The 18,957-nt window shown below is 54.8% G+C and overlaps 1 protein-coding gene across 1 annotated transcript in view; it reads right to left on the bottom strand.

Moving 5' to 3' along the window:
- CACNG3 (calcium voltage-gated channel auxiliary subunit gamma 3) overlaps nucleotides 1-18,936 on the bottom strand; it is a 55,791-nt gene extending 36,855 nt beyond the window's left edge. The window contains exon 1 of the mRNA XM_006912518.1: nucleotides 18,110-18,936. Within this exon, the coding sequence (XP_006912580.1) occupies nucleotides 18,110-18,320 (211 nt within the window). The 5' untranslated portion in view covers nucleotides 18,321-18,936. The remainder of the gene's footprint in view (nucleotides 1-18,109) is intronic.
- Between the last annotated feature and the right edge of the window lie 21 nt (nucleotides 18,937-18,957).

Below are 18,957 nucleotides of genomic sequence, written 5' to 3' on the forward strand. Positions count from 1 at the left end.
ACGCTCCCTGACCTCTGACCTACAGCGAACAGAGATGCTGCCGATTGCAACCACCCACCCCTCCGTCCCTCTAACTCTCCCTCGACCGCCGGCTCGTGTGACGATCGGGATTCCTCGTTTGGAAGCGTCTTCCGGGGCAGCCGGGTGGTCCAGGCGCAAAGCCACGAAGTCCTAGCACTCGAGCGCCAATTCTGTCTCGGGTCCGAGCGAGGCGTGCGGCCTTGGGCCAGCGACCGAACCTCTCCGTGCCTGAGTTCTGTCACCTGTACATGGGGATGACAAGCACTGGGAGAAGGGTCGGATGTGGCCGAGAAACCCCTCGGCGCCACGGCTGACGCTGCGGCCCTCACGTCGGCGCCGTCACCACGGTCTGGCTCGCTTCCCACGGCGCCTCGACTACGTCTCTGGTTCCAGTCTCTCATTCTTCACAGCCTGTCGGAGGCTGTTGTGCTCAGCCGAGGCTCTGCCTTCTGCCGCGGATGATTTCCAGATGGGCCCTTCCAGAAGGGACCCCCACTTCCCAACTTCTAGAAGCTCTTACTGGGGTTATTGCAAGCCATCCCCCCCCACCGCCCACCCCACAACGTATCCCTCTGTCTCACTCTGAAATCTGCTTCCACGTTCCGCCCAGCTATCCTTTTAAAAACATGATCGCAGAGCACATTACCCCTCCACTCGAAACCCTGCAATGGCTTCCCACTCCCTTTCAGTCAGGGCTCCTGACTGGGCCCGCCTGGCGTTTGGGCTGGGTGAGGCCCCGTTGTGGGGTCCTTTCCGTGCACGGTGGGTGCTTAGCAACATCCCTGGTCTCAGCCACTAGATGCCAGTATCCGCCCCCCCCCCCCCCCCCGCCCCACACACACACACACACACACGCCCCTACCCAAGTGCGACAGCCAAAAATGTCACGAGACATTGCCAACTGTCCCCCGCGGTCAAGTCGCCCCTTGTGGAGAACCACTGTCTTCGTGTGAACTCTTGACGTGTGGTGATAAACTTCGAGGTCATGCCTGGGTTATGTGCCTGAGTCGGTGCCACCTGAACCACATGGACGGAGGAGCGACAGGGTGACAGGAATACAGAACGAGAAAATCAGGGTACGCTCACCCCCCTTCTCTGCTGGGGACATGTTCCAAGGCCCCCAGCGGCTGCCCGAAACCGCAGATGGTATCAAATCCTGTCTGTAATTATAAATGTCCCCCCCCCCACACGCACACACCCCTCTTCACTTAGAGACTTAGAGGAAGCGCTTCATGGCCTCCGTTCGGCACCTCCGAATGGCCAGCATCGTCACTCTTGGGACGAGGTTAAGTAAGATAAGGGGGCGACTTGGACACAGGCACCGCGACACCGTGACAGTCAAGCTGACGGCGATGGCTGCACAGTGACTGACGGGCGGGGAGCGTACAGTGCGGACGCGCTGGACGGAGGGACGCGTCGTGGCCCCGGGCGGGACGGGGCGGGACTAGTGAGATTTCATCACTCTGCGCAGGACAGCGCACGGTTTAAAATTTATGAGTTGCGTTTTCTGGAATTCTCCGTTTAATATTTTCAGGCTGTGGCTGACGGCGGGTCACCAAAACCACGGAAAGCGAAACCAGGAACAAGGGGGACCCCAATGCTGGTGCCAGAAGAAGAAAGATGGATGTGACCTTGCAAACAACGAACCCAGAGATAGACGCGCTCCTGGCCGCACCCCCATGCCTCCCTCCTGTGTCCCGTCCCTCCGTTTCCCAGTGCCCGGCACTGGGGCTGGCCGGGAGGAATGTGTGTTCAGTGACCCCCGACTACCCGTTCCGTCCCCCAAACTCTCCACCCTCACACACGGACCGTTTGGCCGCAGGTGGAGCGTTTGTACATTTAAACTCCCACCCACCAAAACCGCCGCTCGGTTTTCCCATGCTCTGAGGCTGGGTCTCAGGGGTGAGGAAGCTCCCACAGGTCCCCGGCGTTTGCCGCTTTGTGGCGTCGTGGAGAAGCTTCGTGGCTGGTGGTGAACAAAGACGGGACACAATGGATCCTGGAGGCCCTGCCCATCACACCTCGGTGGGGCTGCATTTTAATCCAAGACGCTCCTTTCCATGCCCGCGGAAAAGCTCACCTCACCTCTTACACCCCAGTGACGGGGGAGCGGGGACGATGGCTTCGCCCGGCTGCAGCTGAAGAGCACACAAAAAGAGTGGCCAGAACACACCGAAGGCCAGCGTTTCGCCCCCCGGTGGAGAGCAAAAGGCAGAACTGGCAAGAAACCTTCTGACGTTAGTACGAAAACGGCTCTACGCTTTCTCTCCTCAGTCTCGAGTGTCGTCAGCAGGATTAAAACACAGCTGTAGCACAGGCACGTGGGTCTGGGGCTCCTTCCCCTGTGTGCAAATTATGGCGCTGCCATTCAGGTGGGTTATATCCATCGACAGTTTCTGCATCCGAAAATAAGACTAAACCAATTTTTAATGTCTATTTTAAACTTCATTTGAAAATAATGATACATCCGATGACATGTTAACGTCAATAACATATTCATGTGAAAAATAACCGTATCTTCCCCAAACAAAACAAAACAAAAAGATGAGAAGAATGGCATTTGTTTTCACATTTTTGCAAACCTCTCTCGTGCCTGGCTGAACGGGAGGCGGGCAGATTTTCGTATCTGCTTGTGCGTTTGATCTGCTGACAGGTGCTGTCTGGGCTGAAGCGTGTGGAGAAAATCTAGCTCAAAGAGAGGTATTTGCGTAGCTTTTGGGGATGATTGTGGCTTTTCTTCGCTACTACCCCAAAACTCGACAAGTGGCAGAGTCTTAAAGGCTAGTCACTATGTGGAATCTGAAGACAACTTGACGAACTTTTCAGGTTCTGGTGCGTTCAAATCATTCTTCTAATGTACTTTAGTCTGCTTCGAATGACTCTCGTACTCAGGGGTAAATTTGTGACATCAGGCCTCGGTCATTTAAATAATACTGGTTCACCGAGTCATACGGTTCTTTCAAATTTGGCACATTTCATCGCACGATATTAAAAAAAAAAAAATTCACACTCGCTCACAGGAGCAGATAGAAGCAAAATTGTAATTTGCACTTGAAACCTTGAATTTTATCTTTGGCATCAAATATCGTCAGTCGCTTTCTTGGAAGTGACAGGCTCACTTAGCTCATTTTTTGAGAAAATGTCTGCCAGATCCTCAAGCCAGAACCGTAATTTGCCTGTCAATTGTTCGTTCAAGTAAATATGGAGTTTCATAGAAGAAAAGCAGCCAGTTGAGCTCCAGCACAGCAGCGGGAGGGCCTTCGCCAGGGGCCGACAGCGAGCTTCTGGCTCGTAGCTCAAGTACTTTGTGTTGTGATTGCCACTTCGTTACCTACAAGGCTCAGGATTTATGAAAATGTACGAAAACTTGTGGTTTGTTGTTTTTTTTTTTTTTACTGCTTCACCAAGGACATTTCAAAGTGAAACTGAGAGGAGGCGTCTGAAAAACGCAAAGAAAGGACCGACTCGGCCGGTTAAACGTCTCTCCCCCCATTCTGCCCAGGACTCTCCAGCTCACATGTTGCCCCACAGCTCCCTCCGCCACCTCAAGGACCCTGCAGCTCACATCTGTTGATTCATGGCTTGCCAACCGACTAATGTCCTTCCTGATCTCTGTAGCTGTGTAGGAATAACAAGACCGTGTAAAAATGCCTGCTATGTTGCAATCGGGGCTCAGCCTTTGGAGAGGAATCCGCTGAGCCGGTGCTGGCATCAATAAAGGCTCCTTTCTGCTTATAGCCTCGGTGTCCCGTCTCTCCGACAATCCTATAACAGTGTTGAGAATTCCGAGGTCGCGGGTTCTACACGGCAAAATGCCCTGTAAATAGATAAGACCAGTGGTCTGGACATTCCTCCCCACTTGCCGCCCCCAGCCGAAGCTCCCCCTCCCCCTCCTGAGTCTCGAAGTGCGGGTAGAACCTGCTAATCACGCGCCCCTTACGTGGACGTGGCAGAGGTCTAGGAGCTGTAAGAAATCTAACCAAGGGGAGCTCGTGCTTTGGTGCTGTTAAGCCTCACGCGCTCCGTCGATGATAAATTCTCCTTCCTCTAACAAAGTCGTCTGAGCGTCCGAATTCCTCTGTCGAGTGTCGCTTCCTGCCACAAAACTAGCATTTTTTTTTCCCCACCGTGAGTAGGTGGCAGCGGTGACTATGATGCCAGCGTTCAGTTTGGGGCCACGTGCTCAGGCCCCAAGGGGTTTCCCACCTTTTTTTTTTTTTTCGTGGCATCGGTGCAAATGTGAAGGTGGTAAGTAAAAAAGACCATTCACGTCTTATTGTTACACATTATGAAATGGTCTTGACCTTGCAGGCTCCCCTGGAATGGTTGAAAAGGACCCTCTTTCCTCCCGGAGTTAAGAGAACACACTTTGAGAACGTCGGGCTGTAAAACCAGCACTAAGGACGTTGACTTTCAGATTTGAAAGACCTGGGGTTGGACCCTACCTGTTCCTCTCACCGGCTGTGGAAATCCGGGGCAGGTGCTTCTGCAAGCTCTACCCGCTTCCCAGTAAAATGGCTACGATGCCTAATTGGGCTCTTGAGATAATGCATGCGAGTCAGGATGCACTCACGACTGTTACCTGTTAAGTGCTAGTGGGTCCCCATCGTGGCTCAGCTGGGGGAACGTTCTAGAAGACAGATTCCCTAAGGTTTCGATCACCTCGACGACTAGTATGAAGAGGATCAGGCGTAAGACCCATCACCAAGATCACGAGCCTGGCTTCCTGGCAGGGTCTCCATCAGCTAAGCACAGACTTGTGAAGATTCTTGGGGACGAACAGGGCAGCACCACCATGGCCTGGGCGGTTCCTTGCTATCGGCAGAAGGTGCGGACGGGCAGATTCTGCCTCGTTCGTTGATCACGGGAAGACAGCTACGGCCAACGCCAAATGAGCACATACATGGGCCAGGCCCTCTGGCGGGCGCTGTACAAATATTAACGCATTAAACGCCCGCAGCGGCCTTGCAAGTAGGTATCATAACGACCCCCCATCTTACAGACGAGAGGACCAAGGCGCAGAGAGGTTAAGAAACATGCCCCAAGTCACACGGCTGGGCCTGGGGGCCCTGGCGTTTGAACCCCAGCGATCCGACTAGAGAGGCTGAGTTTCTAACGACGACACTGTACTGAGGAAGGAGGAAGGGGGGAGGGAGGGATTTTTTTCCAGAGGCTTCTTTCCCCCACACCACAGGGCTCATGTTTTTAAAAAGCCTAATTTTGTTCTAAAATGGCCAGTTAAAAAAAAACACTTGGAGCCCCTCAGAAACTCAAAAAAAAAAAAACCGAAAACCATCCCCAAATGCCCAAGTGTGATGTAAACAAATATATGGCAGGATTTTGAACTGGTTCAGTGTTAGCAAGGAGACTCCGTTTGGACATTTTTCTTTGAATGACTCAGACGGAGGAAAAAACGCAGCCCTAGGAAACAGCTTAGGTTTACACTGAATGTTATCTACATAATCACAACGGTGGTCACGGGTCTGCAAACTTCAGATCCGAGCCGAAGCCCCAGCAAGGGCGACGTTAGCCATCGCAGAGCGGGGCGCAAGTAACATGCATTTTGACAGCGAAGACGCGAAAACGTAACGCACAGACTCTGGTCGGCAGTCGGGGGGACGTGGGCACCTCATTCTAAGACGCTCTACCCACGGCGGATGGGAAAGGAAATGAAGATTTACGTTATTTTTAGAAATTAGAAAAGTTATCAGCACAGAGGGTAACGTGAGTTCGCTAAATCCTGAAGTATGATGGCAGGAAGTCCATCGATTATAAGTCAAGAAATAACTTAGGGATAAACACATTGTTTAGAGATACGGATGAAACCACCCGAAGAAACGAATCGGAAATGGTTAAAAAGAAAAAAGCTTGCTCTGAGGAGGAGGATTTCGGGTGGGGAGGCGTGAGCGCCCCTGAGGTGGATGCTTGTCATTAAAAACCTTTCTGCATGATTTTGATTTTTTAAATCGTGTGCGCGATTCAATGTCTTCATAAATTGTAAGATGATTTTTAAAAGCTTTCGAGTAAATTACGAAGAGTTTGAACTTGAGGAAAAAAAAAAAACACCCTTTCTGATGTAGAGCAGAAAACAAGGAAATGATAGTCATTAGATATTCACTACCCCGGACGTGGGTCCCTTGTGGGTGAGGGGGTGGGATTGTAGTGGGGGGGCCACCTTGCCTAGTCCGTTTTGTTTTAAACATTTGCATTACTTTCCCATTAAAAGCATTTTGATGAAGGAAATACAATAGGAAAATATTGGACACTCAAAAGAATATGAGAAAACTTAAACATCCAGGACTTAAGGGTGGGGGGGGGGGGGGGAGAGAGAGACAGAGAGAGGTGAGTTTGTCCCCACGTATGTCCAGAGGTAGGTTATTGTCCTGTTCTCTTGTCCTTCGGGTAAGAATCAGGAACCAGGAGCCCAAGTTCACGTCCGCTCCAGCCCCCGGCCTTTAGGACAGAGGGGTCCCTTCTCCGTGCGCCCTGTACAAGCGAACGTGTTCTGAGCACCCCGGAGACACAGGAGCCCTAAGGGAACACTGCTGTGTCGAGGCCTGGCTCCTCCGGGCTCCAGGAGCGTCCTGCACTGCCGCGGAGGGTGGGGGTGTGTTTGGGGGGAGGGGGTGCTTTCTCGGCATCCGCCCTGCTGCTTCATTCTCCGCCGAGTCCTCAGCGCCTAACGCAGCTCTAGCACATAGTAGGTGCTCGGTAAGTCCTTCTAGAGTAGGGGACCCAGGCTGCAGGTCCCCCCAGATGCAAAGCACTCAGTTCACACTCCTGAGGGTCTCCGGGCTGGAGAGGGGACCCGCGTGGGAGAAGGTGCCAGTGCGAGCTGGGGAAGGGTGGGCGTCTGTGACCTGGCGGGGAGAGGCCCCCCCCCGCAGGACGTCCATTGATTCAGGGAGCCCAGACGTTTCCACATCGTTGTTTTTTCATCCATGTCCCCGCAGAAGTACGATGCTGAAAACTACGACCCGGGCTTGTCATCAGGGGACGAGGGGAGACGGCGCTGACGGCCGCTGCGCCCCCGCGCCCAGGCCTGGAGGGACACAGAGCCAGGGGACACGCACGCAGCAAGGGCGAGAGCTGAGGCTCCTGCCTGCGGGGAGGGAGGGAGGTCACCGGACGGACGGACAGACGGACAGACCGCTCCTGCTGAGCATAACGCGGTTGGGGACGCTCGGGGGCGGCAAACGCAAGAACGTGTCAGCCCAGACTCAACGTCCTTACGACTTCCCACAACGCCCTACGCCACCTGGCCCGGGGCCCCTCAGCTGGCCTGTCCCCTTCAGCCGCCCCGGCTCGCCCCCACCTCCGGCCCTCGCCTTCCCTGTTCCTTCTGCCGAGCACTCTGCCCGCTGCGAGCCACCTGGTTGGTTCCTCTATTCCCGCTGATGTCGGGTTGATCGTCACCTTCTCTGGGATGGAGAAGCCTGCCCTGGTCACGCTACTCACCACCTCATCCTCCTTCCCACCCAGCCCATCCTCCCGCCTCAGGACAGGGTGCAGAGAGTCCGGGGTGCTGGGCTAATGGGGTGTCACTGCCGCCGAGCCTCTCTCTGGGGAATCATCTTCGGGGGTGACCCTCCCTGGGGTCGGCTTCCATTACCTCTGCCACCGCCCCGCGGCTCGGAAGCTAAGCCATCGCTCACCACAGAGCGAAACAGCAGAAAGTGACGATGATTATGCTGTGCGGCCTCCCGAGCTGATCTTTTTAAATTTTTCTCTAAATGCTTCAAGCATTTTGATTGCAAGCCAGATTCGTCGTTGGCGAAAAGTAACATTTTGAAAAAGATGGGACGTCCTTGGCAGTTAACTGATACACAGTTAATTGGTTCTGTTCTCCCGTAACTTGCAAAGGGCCAAGATGATTTGTTGCAAATACGCATCTGTATCGGCTGCGTGATGCCCAAACCCATTTCCATAGGTGACGTAGCATTTTATGATAGATGAGGTGACGGGAGACACCCATGATTTTTCGAACCGCTTTCATTCAGCGGCGAGGGCAGCTGTAGGCGATGCTGACTGCCGAACGCCGCCGAATGCACAACGCGGGGGCCCCCGGCTCCTAAGCGCGCAGGGGACCAAATTTATCATTGCGAGCACGAGGAACAGAAACGGCGTCTGCCGGATGGGTGCACGAGACGTCTACGTGGCACGTCCGCTCTTTGTTTCTTTCCCCAAGTTTGCACCTAAAAGTATCGAGGGAATTTTTTAATGAGACTGCGGATCATCTTTGAGGGGAAAGGAAAAAAAATAGGGGGAAATAAGGGACAGAGAAAGAATGCTGAGATTTTCAAGGCTGAGCAGTCAAACTGCCCACGGCTGTGGCGGGATCGCAGGAGCTCGTTTGCAAGTGGGTCCATGGCGCTCGAGAGCAGAACCGCGATTCTTAGGGGTCAGCGTGCGTTCGCCGGAAGTTCGAGGCGTCGGGTCGAACGCAGTGCGCATCCTCTGAACATCCACCCCGTGCCAGGCTTCGATTCGAAGGCTGGTGGTTCAGGAAATGTGGCGGAGAACGAATATTTCTATGCTAATAAGGTCCTTGGTGATGTTTCTTACGACATGTAGGTGATAAGGTGGGTGGGTGGTGTCGGCCTTGCCCGCCTGGGCTCATCCTGGCCGCCTGCTCTTGGCCCTCAGGCCCAAGGTCGCTGAGAACTGGGCCTGTTGCGGGTCTGGCGGGTGTTTGCTGGTCCTGGAAGACGTTTTGGCTTCTGAGACCCTCGTAAGATCCGGGCCGCAAGTCCCTAAGTGAGGGAGGTATCCAGCCAGAACCCTTCACTCCTGCCCGACACGAAGTCTGAGGCTCAGAGAGGCCAAACAACGTAGGTCCAGATTTCCTTCGCAGGCAATAGGACAGCCGCGACCCCGTCGGCATGCCTAGGCGTGCGTGCACCCCGAATCCGATGCGCCCCGAATCTGACGCGGGTGTCAGAGGCTCCAAGAGTCAGCTCTCTGCGCCCGGTCGGGCTCTGGAAGGATCCCGTTCGTCTCAGGTCTGGATCATGGTGCTGCCCCGTTTTTCCTCGGTTCGTTTGTGCTTTGCCGCTTTGTTTTTTAATCGCGCTTGACCTCCAGAGGCGGCGTCTTTGCGGCCTGGAGCCGCACGCTCTGAATCTCGTCAGCTTCGCCACTTCTCACCAGCGGCCTCGCTCTGTAAATTTGGACTCAACATCGGCAAAGGCGCGGATGATTATTTTTCGTAACATTTCCAGTCGTTGAAAAAGGTTCAGAGCCAGAGACCGATGCCAAACTTCCCCCGGCACAGGCGTGGCCGGCGGGGGCGGAGCACCCGGTCCCCTTACCCCCTCCCCAGGTCCGGGCCCTGAGATCAGGCAGTGCGGAGCGATGGGTGGAGCCAGGCGTCTGGTTGGCTGACACGGTGCACGCCCTCGGTCTCCTCGGTGGTGGCACAGGCCCCCCGGGGCGCGCAGGGCTGTAGAGGACTCGCCCCACCTGCTCACGCAGGTGCCTGGACTGCAGTAAGGAGAGGCATGCGGGGACCCCGGCTCTGCCTCTCATAGGCTCGTGTGTCTCCAGGCTCCATCCCGTCCTCCGTGAAACGGGGAGCACCGGAAGTATCTGCCTGGGAAGTCACGAGGGTCAACACTGCCTGTCCAGCGCCTGCTTGGAACAGAGCCCGGCGTGAGCTGCGCCTGTTCAGGGACGAAACGCTTGCTCGGGGCTCAGCCTGGAAGCGGCTGGGTGGTGGTTTACGCCCCTCACCCTTGTCCTCTACAGCCTTGTCAGCTTGTCCGGGGTTCTCATGTGCATCCCCTCCTTCTATAGCAACTTGGGGAGCAGGACCTGCGGGTCCACACTGGTGCCGCACCTGCCAACCGACCTCGGGAGCGCGGGCAGCCCGCCCCCGGTCGCACCCCACCCCCGTGCACCCCAGGAGGCGTCCCCTCAGGCGTCTCCAGCTTGCGGGGAGCCCCCCTAGGCTGCAGAGCTTCCAGCCTGGACTCTGCTGTTCATCTGCACCCCTTGGGATGAGCCCCGGCAGTGCCCCCGGAAGGCTCCTCCAACCCAGGCTCCCCTTCTCCCCCTCCATCTCTGCTTTTCCTCGGTGTTCGCCGGCTCCTCTGTTCTGCGCCCCCTAAGTGTCGACGCTCCTCGGGGCCCTGCCACGTCCCCCCTTTGCCTCTGTGGGGTGTCCTCCGGCCCGTCTGGGGCGCCTCCATGTCTCCAACGACCGTCTGTGTTCAGGTGATTCTGTGTCGTCTCCAGGTCTCGCCCTGTCCTGAGCTCTACGCTAGCGATTCTTCAAAGTGCACAGTCACACATTTTTCCTGAGGTCTCACGGACGTACGGACCCCAGGCGTACCGCCGTGCAAGCGAGCACCCCCCGCGGCCATGTCCGCCTGGTCCGCCTTCGATCTCGCTCTGGCGTCATTTTTTTTAAATCGCCCTCAGAGCGCTGGCTCCCGAAGCTTTCTTCTCCGGCCGGCCCCAGCGGCGACCGTTCCCCGTGCACCTGTCGAAGCCGCCCATGTCCTGGAGACCAGGAGAGCGAGGACGCGGCCACTGCCTGTCGTTCGACCTCACCGTATCTCGGGAGGTCAAGGCCTGCCTGGGCCAAGAGCCGAGCGAGAATCATTCAGGAAGGAGACGACCCAGCAGACAGCTGATTGGGTGGGGAGTCGATGATAAAGGTGAACCGTGCAAGAAAAAAGAAAAGAAATCCCGTGCTCTTGGGAAGATGAAGGTACTTCCAGAAATAAAATGTTACATGGGTTTCCTTATGTCTCCTCAGTTAAAGGGGGCCGGGGTCAGCCAACCCACCCCTCCCCATAAAAGACCAGACGGTAAACATTCTGGGCTTCGTAGGCCCAGCGGCCGAATCAAGGATGCTATGTAGGTACATACGTAACGAGAGAGAGAACAAACTGCCCTCGATGTTGAAGTTTGAATGTCCTATCGTTTTTGTGTCTCCTGAAATATTACTGGATATTATACTATATATTCTTTCCGCCATTTAAAAATGTACAAAATATTCTTTGCCCGTGGGTTGTGTGAAAACAGGCAAGGGGCCGAATCCGGCCCGTGGGCCGTCGCTCGCCCACCCCCAGATAGAGCCGTGTCTCACGGTATCTACGCGCCATCCGGTCGCCAGCTCGTGGAACGTTGGGGACCAGGCGCCATGGCCTGTGTCCCGTTTATTGACGAGTCTCGCGTGAGTGGAGTTCGAACGCGTGACTGTTTTACTTGATCTCTCAACCGTGCGACGTGCGATCCTTCATTTCCTTAATGATATTTTGGGCAGATTTCACGTTTTGGCAACTCATGAGCCTGCAGCGCCCCGTGAAAAGATCTAAGAGACCCTCCTCCCTTTGGATGGACTCAGTCCTGGACCAAGCTGCCTGGTTCGGGGGTGGAGCGTGGGCTGACACTCGGCCAGGCAGCCCCGGGCAGGTGACCACCTTCGTGGGCGCAGGCACATGGCGGGGGTGGGGGGAGGTTGCAGGAGGGTGGCTTCTGACCTACCTGATGGGCTGCTCCATCGGGTGGGTTGCTGACAGGATGGCTCCAGCTCAGCCACCCACCCTCAGGCCCACGAACCACACAGGACCTCCCCCTCCCCACGGGCCACCTGCTGCCAACCCCTCTGTCAGCCCCGCTGAGCCGCTGAGCAGGTGTGCTTCCTAACCCGGGGTCCCACCCCAGAATGACGTGCCGTCTCTCTGTCTTCCACGCACCCTCGATGCTGATGAACGAGCCACAGGTAACTCGCCGAGGAACTACAAGCATTTGGGGGAAGGGGTAGTGGCACAGGAAAGCCAACGGATATTGTCCAAAATGGCTGAATCGCGGACCACTGGTCCCGTATCCTTCGGCGGTCTGAAGGAACCGCGGGAAGAACCCAAACGGAAGCCATCGAAAGCGCTCGCCTTGTTCGTTTGCTCGTCTTAGAGGAGAGGTAGCTCGTGCTCAGGGGTCGCGGACTTCTGAGGGCTCAGAGCCAGAAAAAGGCAGGATCCAGGTGACAGCCACGCTTGCGTGACCGCGGAGCCCTGGCTGCCATCCGGTCTCTCTGCGGCCTCTCGTGATGAAGTTATCAAACGCCCGTTTGCTCGGACACCGGGGGCGGAGGAGGGGGCGAGGCAAACGACACCGGAGTTTGTGGGGTACCCTTTAACCCCAGAAACACCGGTGTCCTCAGGGCTCGTCCACGTGCCAGAGCATAATTTTCCAATTATTAGAAACACAATTCTCCTAAAAGACACAGAGAGTTTGCGTCCCCCTCTGTTCGACGAGGGGGCCAGGGGAATGAGAAAGCTGGTGACATACACACGTCTCTCAGTGAACACATTCTGGAGCAATACGGTTAAGTTAGGTGTGAGGCTGATTAACGTCTTAGAGAGCAGGCGATAAGTCCGCAGCGTTTGGGGCTATCCCCCCAAACGAGCAGGAGTCATTCGCCTCTGGACTGCACGCAAACCCGTCGTGGATCTTCGGGAGTTTTCCGCGAGTAAACATCTAACTGCGCAGCGGGGGCGGAACCCGTCGTAAAAGCGAAGTCAAAGACGCCACGTTGCCGAGAGCATCGCGCGGCCCCGTGGGGAGCTTGTGAGCCTCTGCTCTGTGAGAACATGAAAAGGCCACGGCCATCTTTTTGCCCGATTTCTTGGTTTAGTTTCTCCTGACGCTTGCTGTCCACCCACACCGGTGGTGGCCCCGCCACAGAATGCAAACCACCCGCCTTCATGCTGACCCAGAAGACAGAACCTCAGAGGACGAAGCAGACGGACGGGCAGGGCCCTAGCGTCGGAGGTGAGGGGCTGGGTTCGCGGAGGAACGAAGAGGAGAGGGTCCTTTCCGCCGCCGACGGAGTAAGAGGCAATATATCTGAAGACGGGTGGGACCCCAGCCCAGCCGACTGGAGTGGGCGCTTCCGTAGGGCTGGGCGGGGTGGCACCATCGTAGCCCCGCTGGGCCACGCTCCGCCCCCCACTCGATGGCTCTTATGCAGGCCTGGGAGGTTCCAGGAAGGGCTAGGGGTGCCGACAGGGAGGGAAGTAGTTCAACGTTGTGACCACCCGTGTGGCTCCACGGACGTGCTCTGGCTGGACGTTGCTCAGGCTCACAGCCTCTTCCACCTTGACCTTCCCCGCAAACAGAGTCATCTGTCACTCTGCCCCATCCCCCTTCTCTCTCTCCTGTCCAGCTCTCGGGGTTTAGGGACAGGGAGGACGGGCACAGGGAAAGGAACGGGGGACAGGTCAGGGGCGGGGAAGCGAGGAAGAGTCCCAGTGGGCTCTGCACCCACGACTGAGAGCGGGTGCCGCGTGAGACCCGGGGCGGGGGAGGAAGCGGGTGCTCATGTTGTTTGTAAGCTCTGGGGATACAGCAGCTGCCCCAGGGGACAAGGATCCCCGGCCTTGCAGGGGACATAGGAAGAAGACCGGGTGGGTGCATGTGACAGCACCCAGCGCGGGGGGTGGCACACAGGAGACACCCCAGCCGCGTCCTGTCCTCTGTCACCTCCGTCCTCGACCACACCTTGCAGCTCCCCTGAAGGCTTCCGATCGCGTAAACAAAGCTGGAGCCCCATCTGGCTGAGACGGCCGGCCATCTGGAGAGCCGGAAACGAGGGGAAACGTCTCATGACTGACTCATTTTTTCCAGTTTTCCAGCCAGATGTTAGATGCCATCCAGGCCCATCTGGAGCCGAGATTATTGAAACTCTTCTCCGTAATCTTAATTTCCCTGTCCTAAAATCCTAAACGCTCTGTCTTTTCTTAGTAGGTATTTGAAAAAAAAAAAAATGAATTGAAAAAGGCGATGAGTGACTCATGAGGAATGTAGGAATCGAAGGTGGAAATATCAGGCGTTTGAATTAAAGGGGCCTTTAGATCATCTCCAGGTCTCGAATCCGGCAGCGCATGAGTCAAATCCAGCTACGAGCTGAGTCTGGACTGGCCAACAGCATGTCTGCAAGAAGTTGAATTAACTGTCCACATTTTAAAAGTCAAGAGATGTTTACATCTGGTTTTTAAAGATGTGGAATATTGGGCCAACTTGGTACGATTTGGGGCGTGCCTTACGCTGCCGGCATTGTCCCCGAGGCGGCGCGCCCACTCTCCCGCTGCCACAGTCCCCACCCCTCTCTGCTGCCCCCACATCGAGACCGAATTTTAGTTGCCGTCCTGTCTTCTCGGTCTCATCGTCAAGAGGGCGGTGAAGGCCGCGTGGTGACGGGACGGTCACCAGCGGCCGGGGCTCCCTGCGCCCAGGCTGGCGGTCTTTCTGCGGCCTGAATACATCACATGACCACAGCCGGGGACATCAAGAGCTTCTCCTCATGGGCACGTCGGACGGGAAACACGTTCTCACCGAGTCCCCACGCTGCCTCTGCACACACACGGCGGGGGGCGGGGACCCGCTCCCCGGACGCCTCGCCCGCTCCCCAGGAAGTGAGTCAGGTGTGGGCGTCTCTACGGGGTTCCTGGGTGCGGGTATCTCTACGGGGTCGACGGGCGCTTCATTTAGAGCGAGTCCCTTGCTGTCTCTGAGCTGCTGCTTGTCTAGTGGCTCCTGTGGCCCTACAGATGCTACACAGCAGGCTGGGCGTGCGAGGTGAGGCTTCCGAGTGGAGGCCCCCTGCATCCAGGCACCCTCACAAGCTAACGTCTGTCCCGGGAGCGACCTACGCCCGGAGCACGAATTAGCATCCCCTAGCAAACGCCCTGGGAAGCAGCCCCGACGCCTTAGGAGAAGCCATGCCTACCGAGCCCAGGTATGTGACTTTGGGCAAGTAACACACCTCCTGCAGGCCTCAGTTTCTCCATCTGCAAAATAAGGGTAACAGGGACACCCTACATCGCTGAGCTCCTTCGAAGACGAAAGTTCACTTTTCAAAGTTCTTCGAACAGTCCTAGCACCTGGTACATGCTAGATATACATGACGTACAGTCTGGTGAGTTACAGAAATAAAACCTGGAAATGGCCCTTGTCTCACCTGACTGACATGATCTTTGCTCACACGCTCAGCCCTCCTCAGGTCCACTGTAAATACTCGATACCCGTCAGCTTGAACATCAGCTTGAATTTTAGAAAACTCAGACTCTATTGAGCCACTGCAGAGCTGTGGAAGCAGAGACTCTAGTTGTGGGGCCTGATAATCTATTTTTTTTTTTAAGCTCCTCATGTGATTCCGATAACGAGCCAAGTTTGGAAAACAATTAATGCACTCGACGATCTTGCTTGTACTTGAATACCTTTGGTGATGGGGAGCTCATCACCTCTTAAAGCTTTTAATTCCACATGGGATGCTTTTTTTTTTTTTTTATAGTAAGGAAAAAACTGTTTTCCTGTAGCTCCTACCTCTACCCCCTTGTATGAGGCCACGCAGAGCACTTCCAACCTCTTTTCCCTGTGACAGCTCTTCGGGTATTTGCAGACAGCTGTCACACGCCTGATGAGCATTTTCTTCTCTTGGACAAAATAGCTACATTCTCTCATGGCTCTTACAAAAATACGTATGAACTGACCCTTCTAATTTGATTTTTTTTTTTTTTAATTTAGACATTTCAATACCGGCGTTATTCTCTGGGGTTCTGATTTGATATCTTAAGCGAATAAGTTAGAAGACCCTCCCTACCCTCCAGTTATCCTTCGATACTTAAAGGACCAGAAAAAAAAAAAAAAGGGATGCTGAGTCTGTGAGAGAGAGGAGGCACCAAACGGGAGATGGCTCTGCAGGTTCCCTCCAGCAGAGCGTGGCTCTGTCTCCTGCATGTGTCTTCCTGTGCAGAAGTCAGAGGCTCCTGCAAATTCCTTGAACACGTGATGTAGAAGATAAATCACGGTTTCAAATTTCAGCCAAGCCCATCTAGGTGTTGGTTATATGTGTGCACATGCAGCCAAATTCATTAAAATGTATGCATCTTACTGGATCGTACATCCAGTAAGTGGCTGGGCTGAATTTCATGGAGACTGCAACTAGATCTCTCTAAAGAATTCACCTGAAAGACCATCTCTCAAATTCATCCCATTCCTTCTTGATTCAAATTCTCACTTCTCACAGAATGCCTGGGCACGGTGGTGGTGGTGGGGGTGGTTTCCAATTCCTTATGTGAACCGTGGGCTACGAGATGATGTAGGAGGACGGAAAAATCATCTGTTGAGACATTCTAAGGGCTCAGAAATCTTAGAACCTCTGGGGGAAGCCAAAATTGGTGTTTAATTGTGCAGTCCAACGTTTAGTTCCAAGAGCTGGAGAATCCCAAAGAACTGAAGCCTGATCTATATACATGCCTTAGGAGGAACATGGCTTAGTAGGAACCTTGGGCTTTTTTCCTGCCATCCCTGGAACCACGTAGGCATCAAAACACCCACCAAAGTACAGCTTTACAAAAGATGACTCAACGCCTTATCCTCGGTACAGGAAAGGGAATTGTGGGGCTTCGCCACACCCGACCACCACAAACAACCGCGAGGGTTAGCTTTCTGCCAGCGTTTAGGAAAGAACTGTTGTAGAATTCGCATCGGCACACGGGGTGCGACGTGAGGCTTGGATAGTGCTAAGGCAACACCACTCGTGTCACACGAATCATCTCGCAGATTAATACACCAAGGGTCGGAGAGGGCGAACGTCTTAGCCAAAGTCATGCAGGTAGTTTGCAGGGTTACCGGGGACTCTGACGTCACCCACAGTGATGCTCGCTGCGTTCGAAGTAGTCCTTTCTCACTTGGACTTCCCACCAGTTGCAAATTCGTGTCGGGAACAGACTCCATAGCAGTGGTGCACCAGTCAGGAGCCCAGTCAGGAGATGGGAAGGAGGCCAGGGAATGATGCAATATTACCCTAGCAAGTGATGTCATAGCATGATTTCCTAAACGATCGACACAAATGCAAGTTCTGAGGAAGCCCTGACAAGCGCCAGCCAGTGGGGAGGCAGGCAGGGAGGGCCAATGACAGGCAGGGCAGAGGAGCATGGAGGACGCCCGGATCTCCTGGCCCGTCACTTTGACAAGCTTCCCAGACACCTTAGAAGCCTGAGAGATCTCCCTCTGCCCCTCTAACCCGGGGACATAGGCTCCAAAAGCTTGGATTTTTTCTTCTCTGTTTTTCTGTTTTCTCCCAATGACATCCAGCCACTGCCCAGCGATGCTGAGAGTGACTCTTGGTGCAGGGAAAGCAAGTTTAATGGTGAGACAGGCTACTCAGGAGCTTGGCATTTGAAAACCGAATCGTCTTTTTTTTGTTGTTATCATCGAGGGAAGCTGCCATTCTTAGAGAATCAATCTCATGCAAATATTATGGAAATCTATTTGTTGGGTTTGGGGCTGACTTAGAAAAGAAGACAGGTGGATACCAAATACCAAGATCTCAGTTTTGTTTCGATCCCCAAATAATGAAATGGGTATTAATAAAGAAGTTTTCTCAAAATGTGCGTGCGTGTGCGTGTGTGCGCGCGCGTGTGTGCGTGCATATGTGTGTGTGTGAGCGTGTATGTTTGTGGGGTTCACATACGTTAGTCTGGAACCGGTTAGCAATGGAAGTTCGTGAAAACAGCTAGTTAGCCCCAACTCAGAAGAAACTGAGAGCACCACGTTAAGAAATAAGAAAATAGCTCCCAGCATGAAAACAGCTAGTTAGACCCAACTCAGAAGAGACTGAGAGCACCACGTTAAGAAATAAGAAAAGAGCTCCCAGTGTATCAGTCTATGTCTCTCTCTCTCCCCCTCCGTCCCTCCCCCCCTCCACCACTGAAAATACAGTTCGAGCAGAGCCGAAGACCCCATCTCAAGCCAGAGATCAAAGCGGTTCTCACATGCCTAGGGATTTTGTGCTCAAAGACTTTCCCCAACTGCAGAAGCTGCCTAGAGTGCCACGAAAAATCTCCCGTCATGAAGCTCACACCTAACACAACCAACAAGATATGCAGCCCTTCCTCCGACACAGCCCAGCGTCAGCACTTGCTGGGAACGTCTCCGGATCAGACATCTGCACCCTCTCAGCAATAATGCGAACTATTCCTCTCTCCCCATCACCGCTTCTGTCTCCCCCAAACCTCCCGGGGGAATATCGGAGGAGCTGGGATACTGGGGGCCATTGAGAGGAATTTGTAAATACCTTCTAGGCAGCAGGTCCTCCACAGCCCCGAGTGGGTCATGACTTCTTCATTCTTCCTGCTGGTTTCATTATCACCTGTAGATTTAGTCCTGCACACACCTCTGGAATATAACCAGTAGTCCGTGCCCACTGCAATGGTCATCAAGCTAAAAGCTGCGAAGGCCCCCACAGTGGTGATCAACATCTGGACACCCCTGTCACACATCCTCATAATTCTTCATGGTACTCTAGACGGCTGGGGGTTGGAGGGGAGGTTCAATGCCAGTGGGAAAAATCACTCAGCAGCTGGGTAACCTAGGACAGGCTCCTCCAAAGATTCGGGTCCCCTTTTGTCGGCATCCACAGGGACTTTGGGAAAGCTGGGATTTCCTGGCTGGAGGTCTCTCCAGTTCTCCGGGTCGCCTATGGCCCTCGGTAGGGTGCAGGCTCCAGGGGGCTGGTCCGCATCACTGCTGCCTTCTGAGGGTCCCTGGGACCCTTTCATTCCTCAGGAGCTTGGTAAGGATGAGGGTCTGTGCAGGGCATGGCTTCGGAGCCTGGAGCCACCAGCTCGGCGTGAGATGCGCCTGGCTCCTCACAGCCCCGGGAGACTCAACGCAAAGAAATCCAGAGAGGTCTGTGTCTGTGTGTGTGTGTGTGTGCGTGCGTGCGTGTGTGTGCGAGCGCGTGTGCTGGGGGTGAGGGCGGATGGCAAAAAATAGCTCTGCTGGGAGGCGAGTCGCTGAGAAGAGTGTTCGCTGCTTCCCCAGCCTCCCAGGAAAGCTCTCCGCCTGCTCCCGACACCCCCGCGCAAACTGGAGAAAAGACAGTCCCGGGCGGGGGCCGGCGCGCCCGGCGGAGGGCAGAGG

This window comes from Pteropus alecto, unplaced genomic scaffold (assembly GCF_000325575.1).
Source record: "Pteropus alecto unplaced genomic scaffold, ASM32557v1 scaffold15, whole genome shotgun sequence".
Taxonomy (NCBI): Eukaryota; Metazoa; Chordata; class Mammalia; order Chiroptera; family Pteropodidae; genus Pteropus; species Pteropus alecto.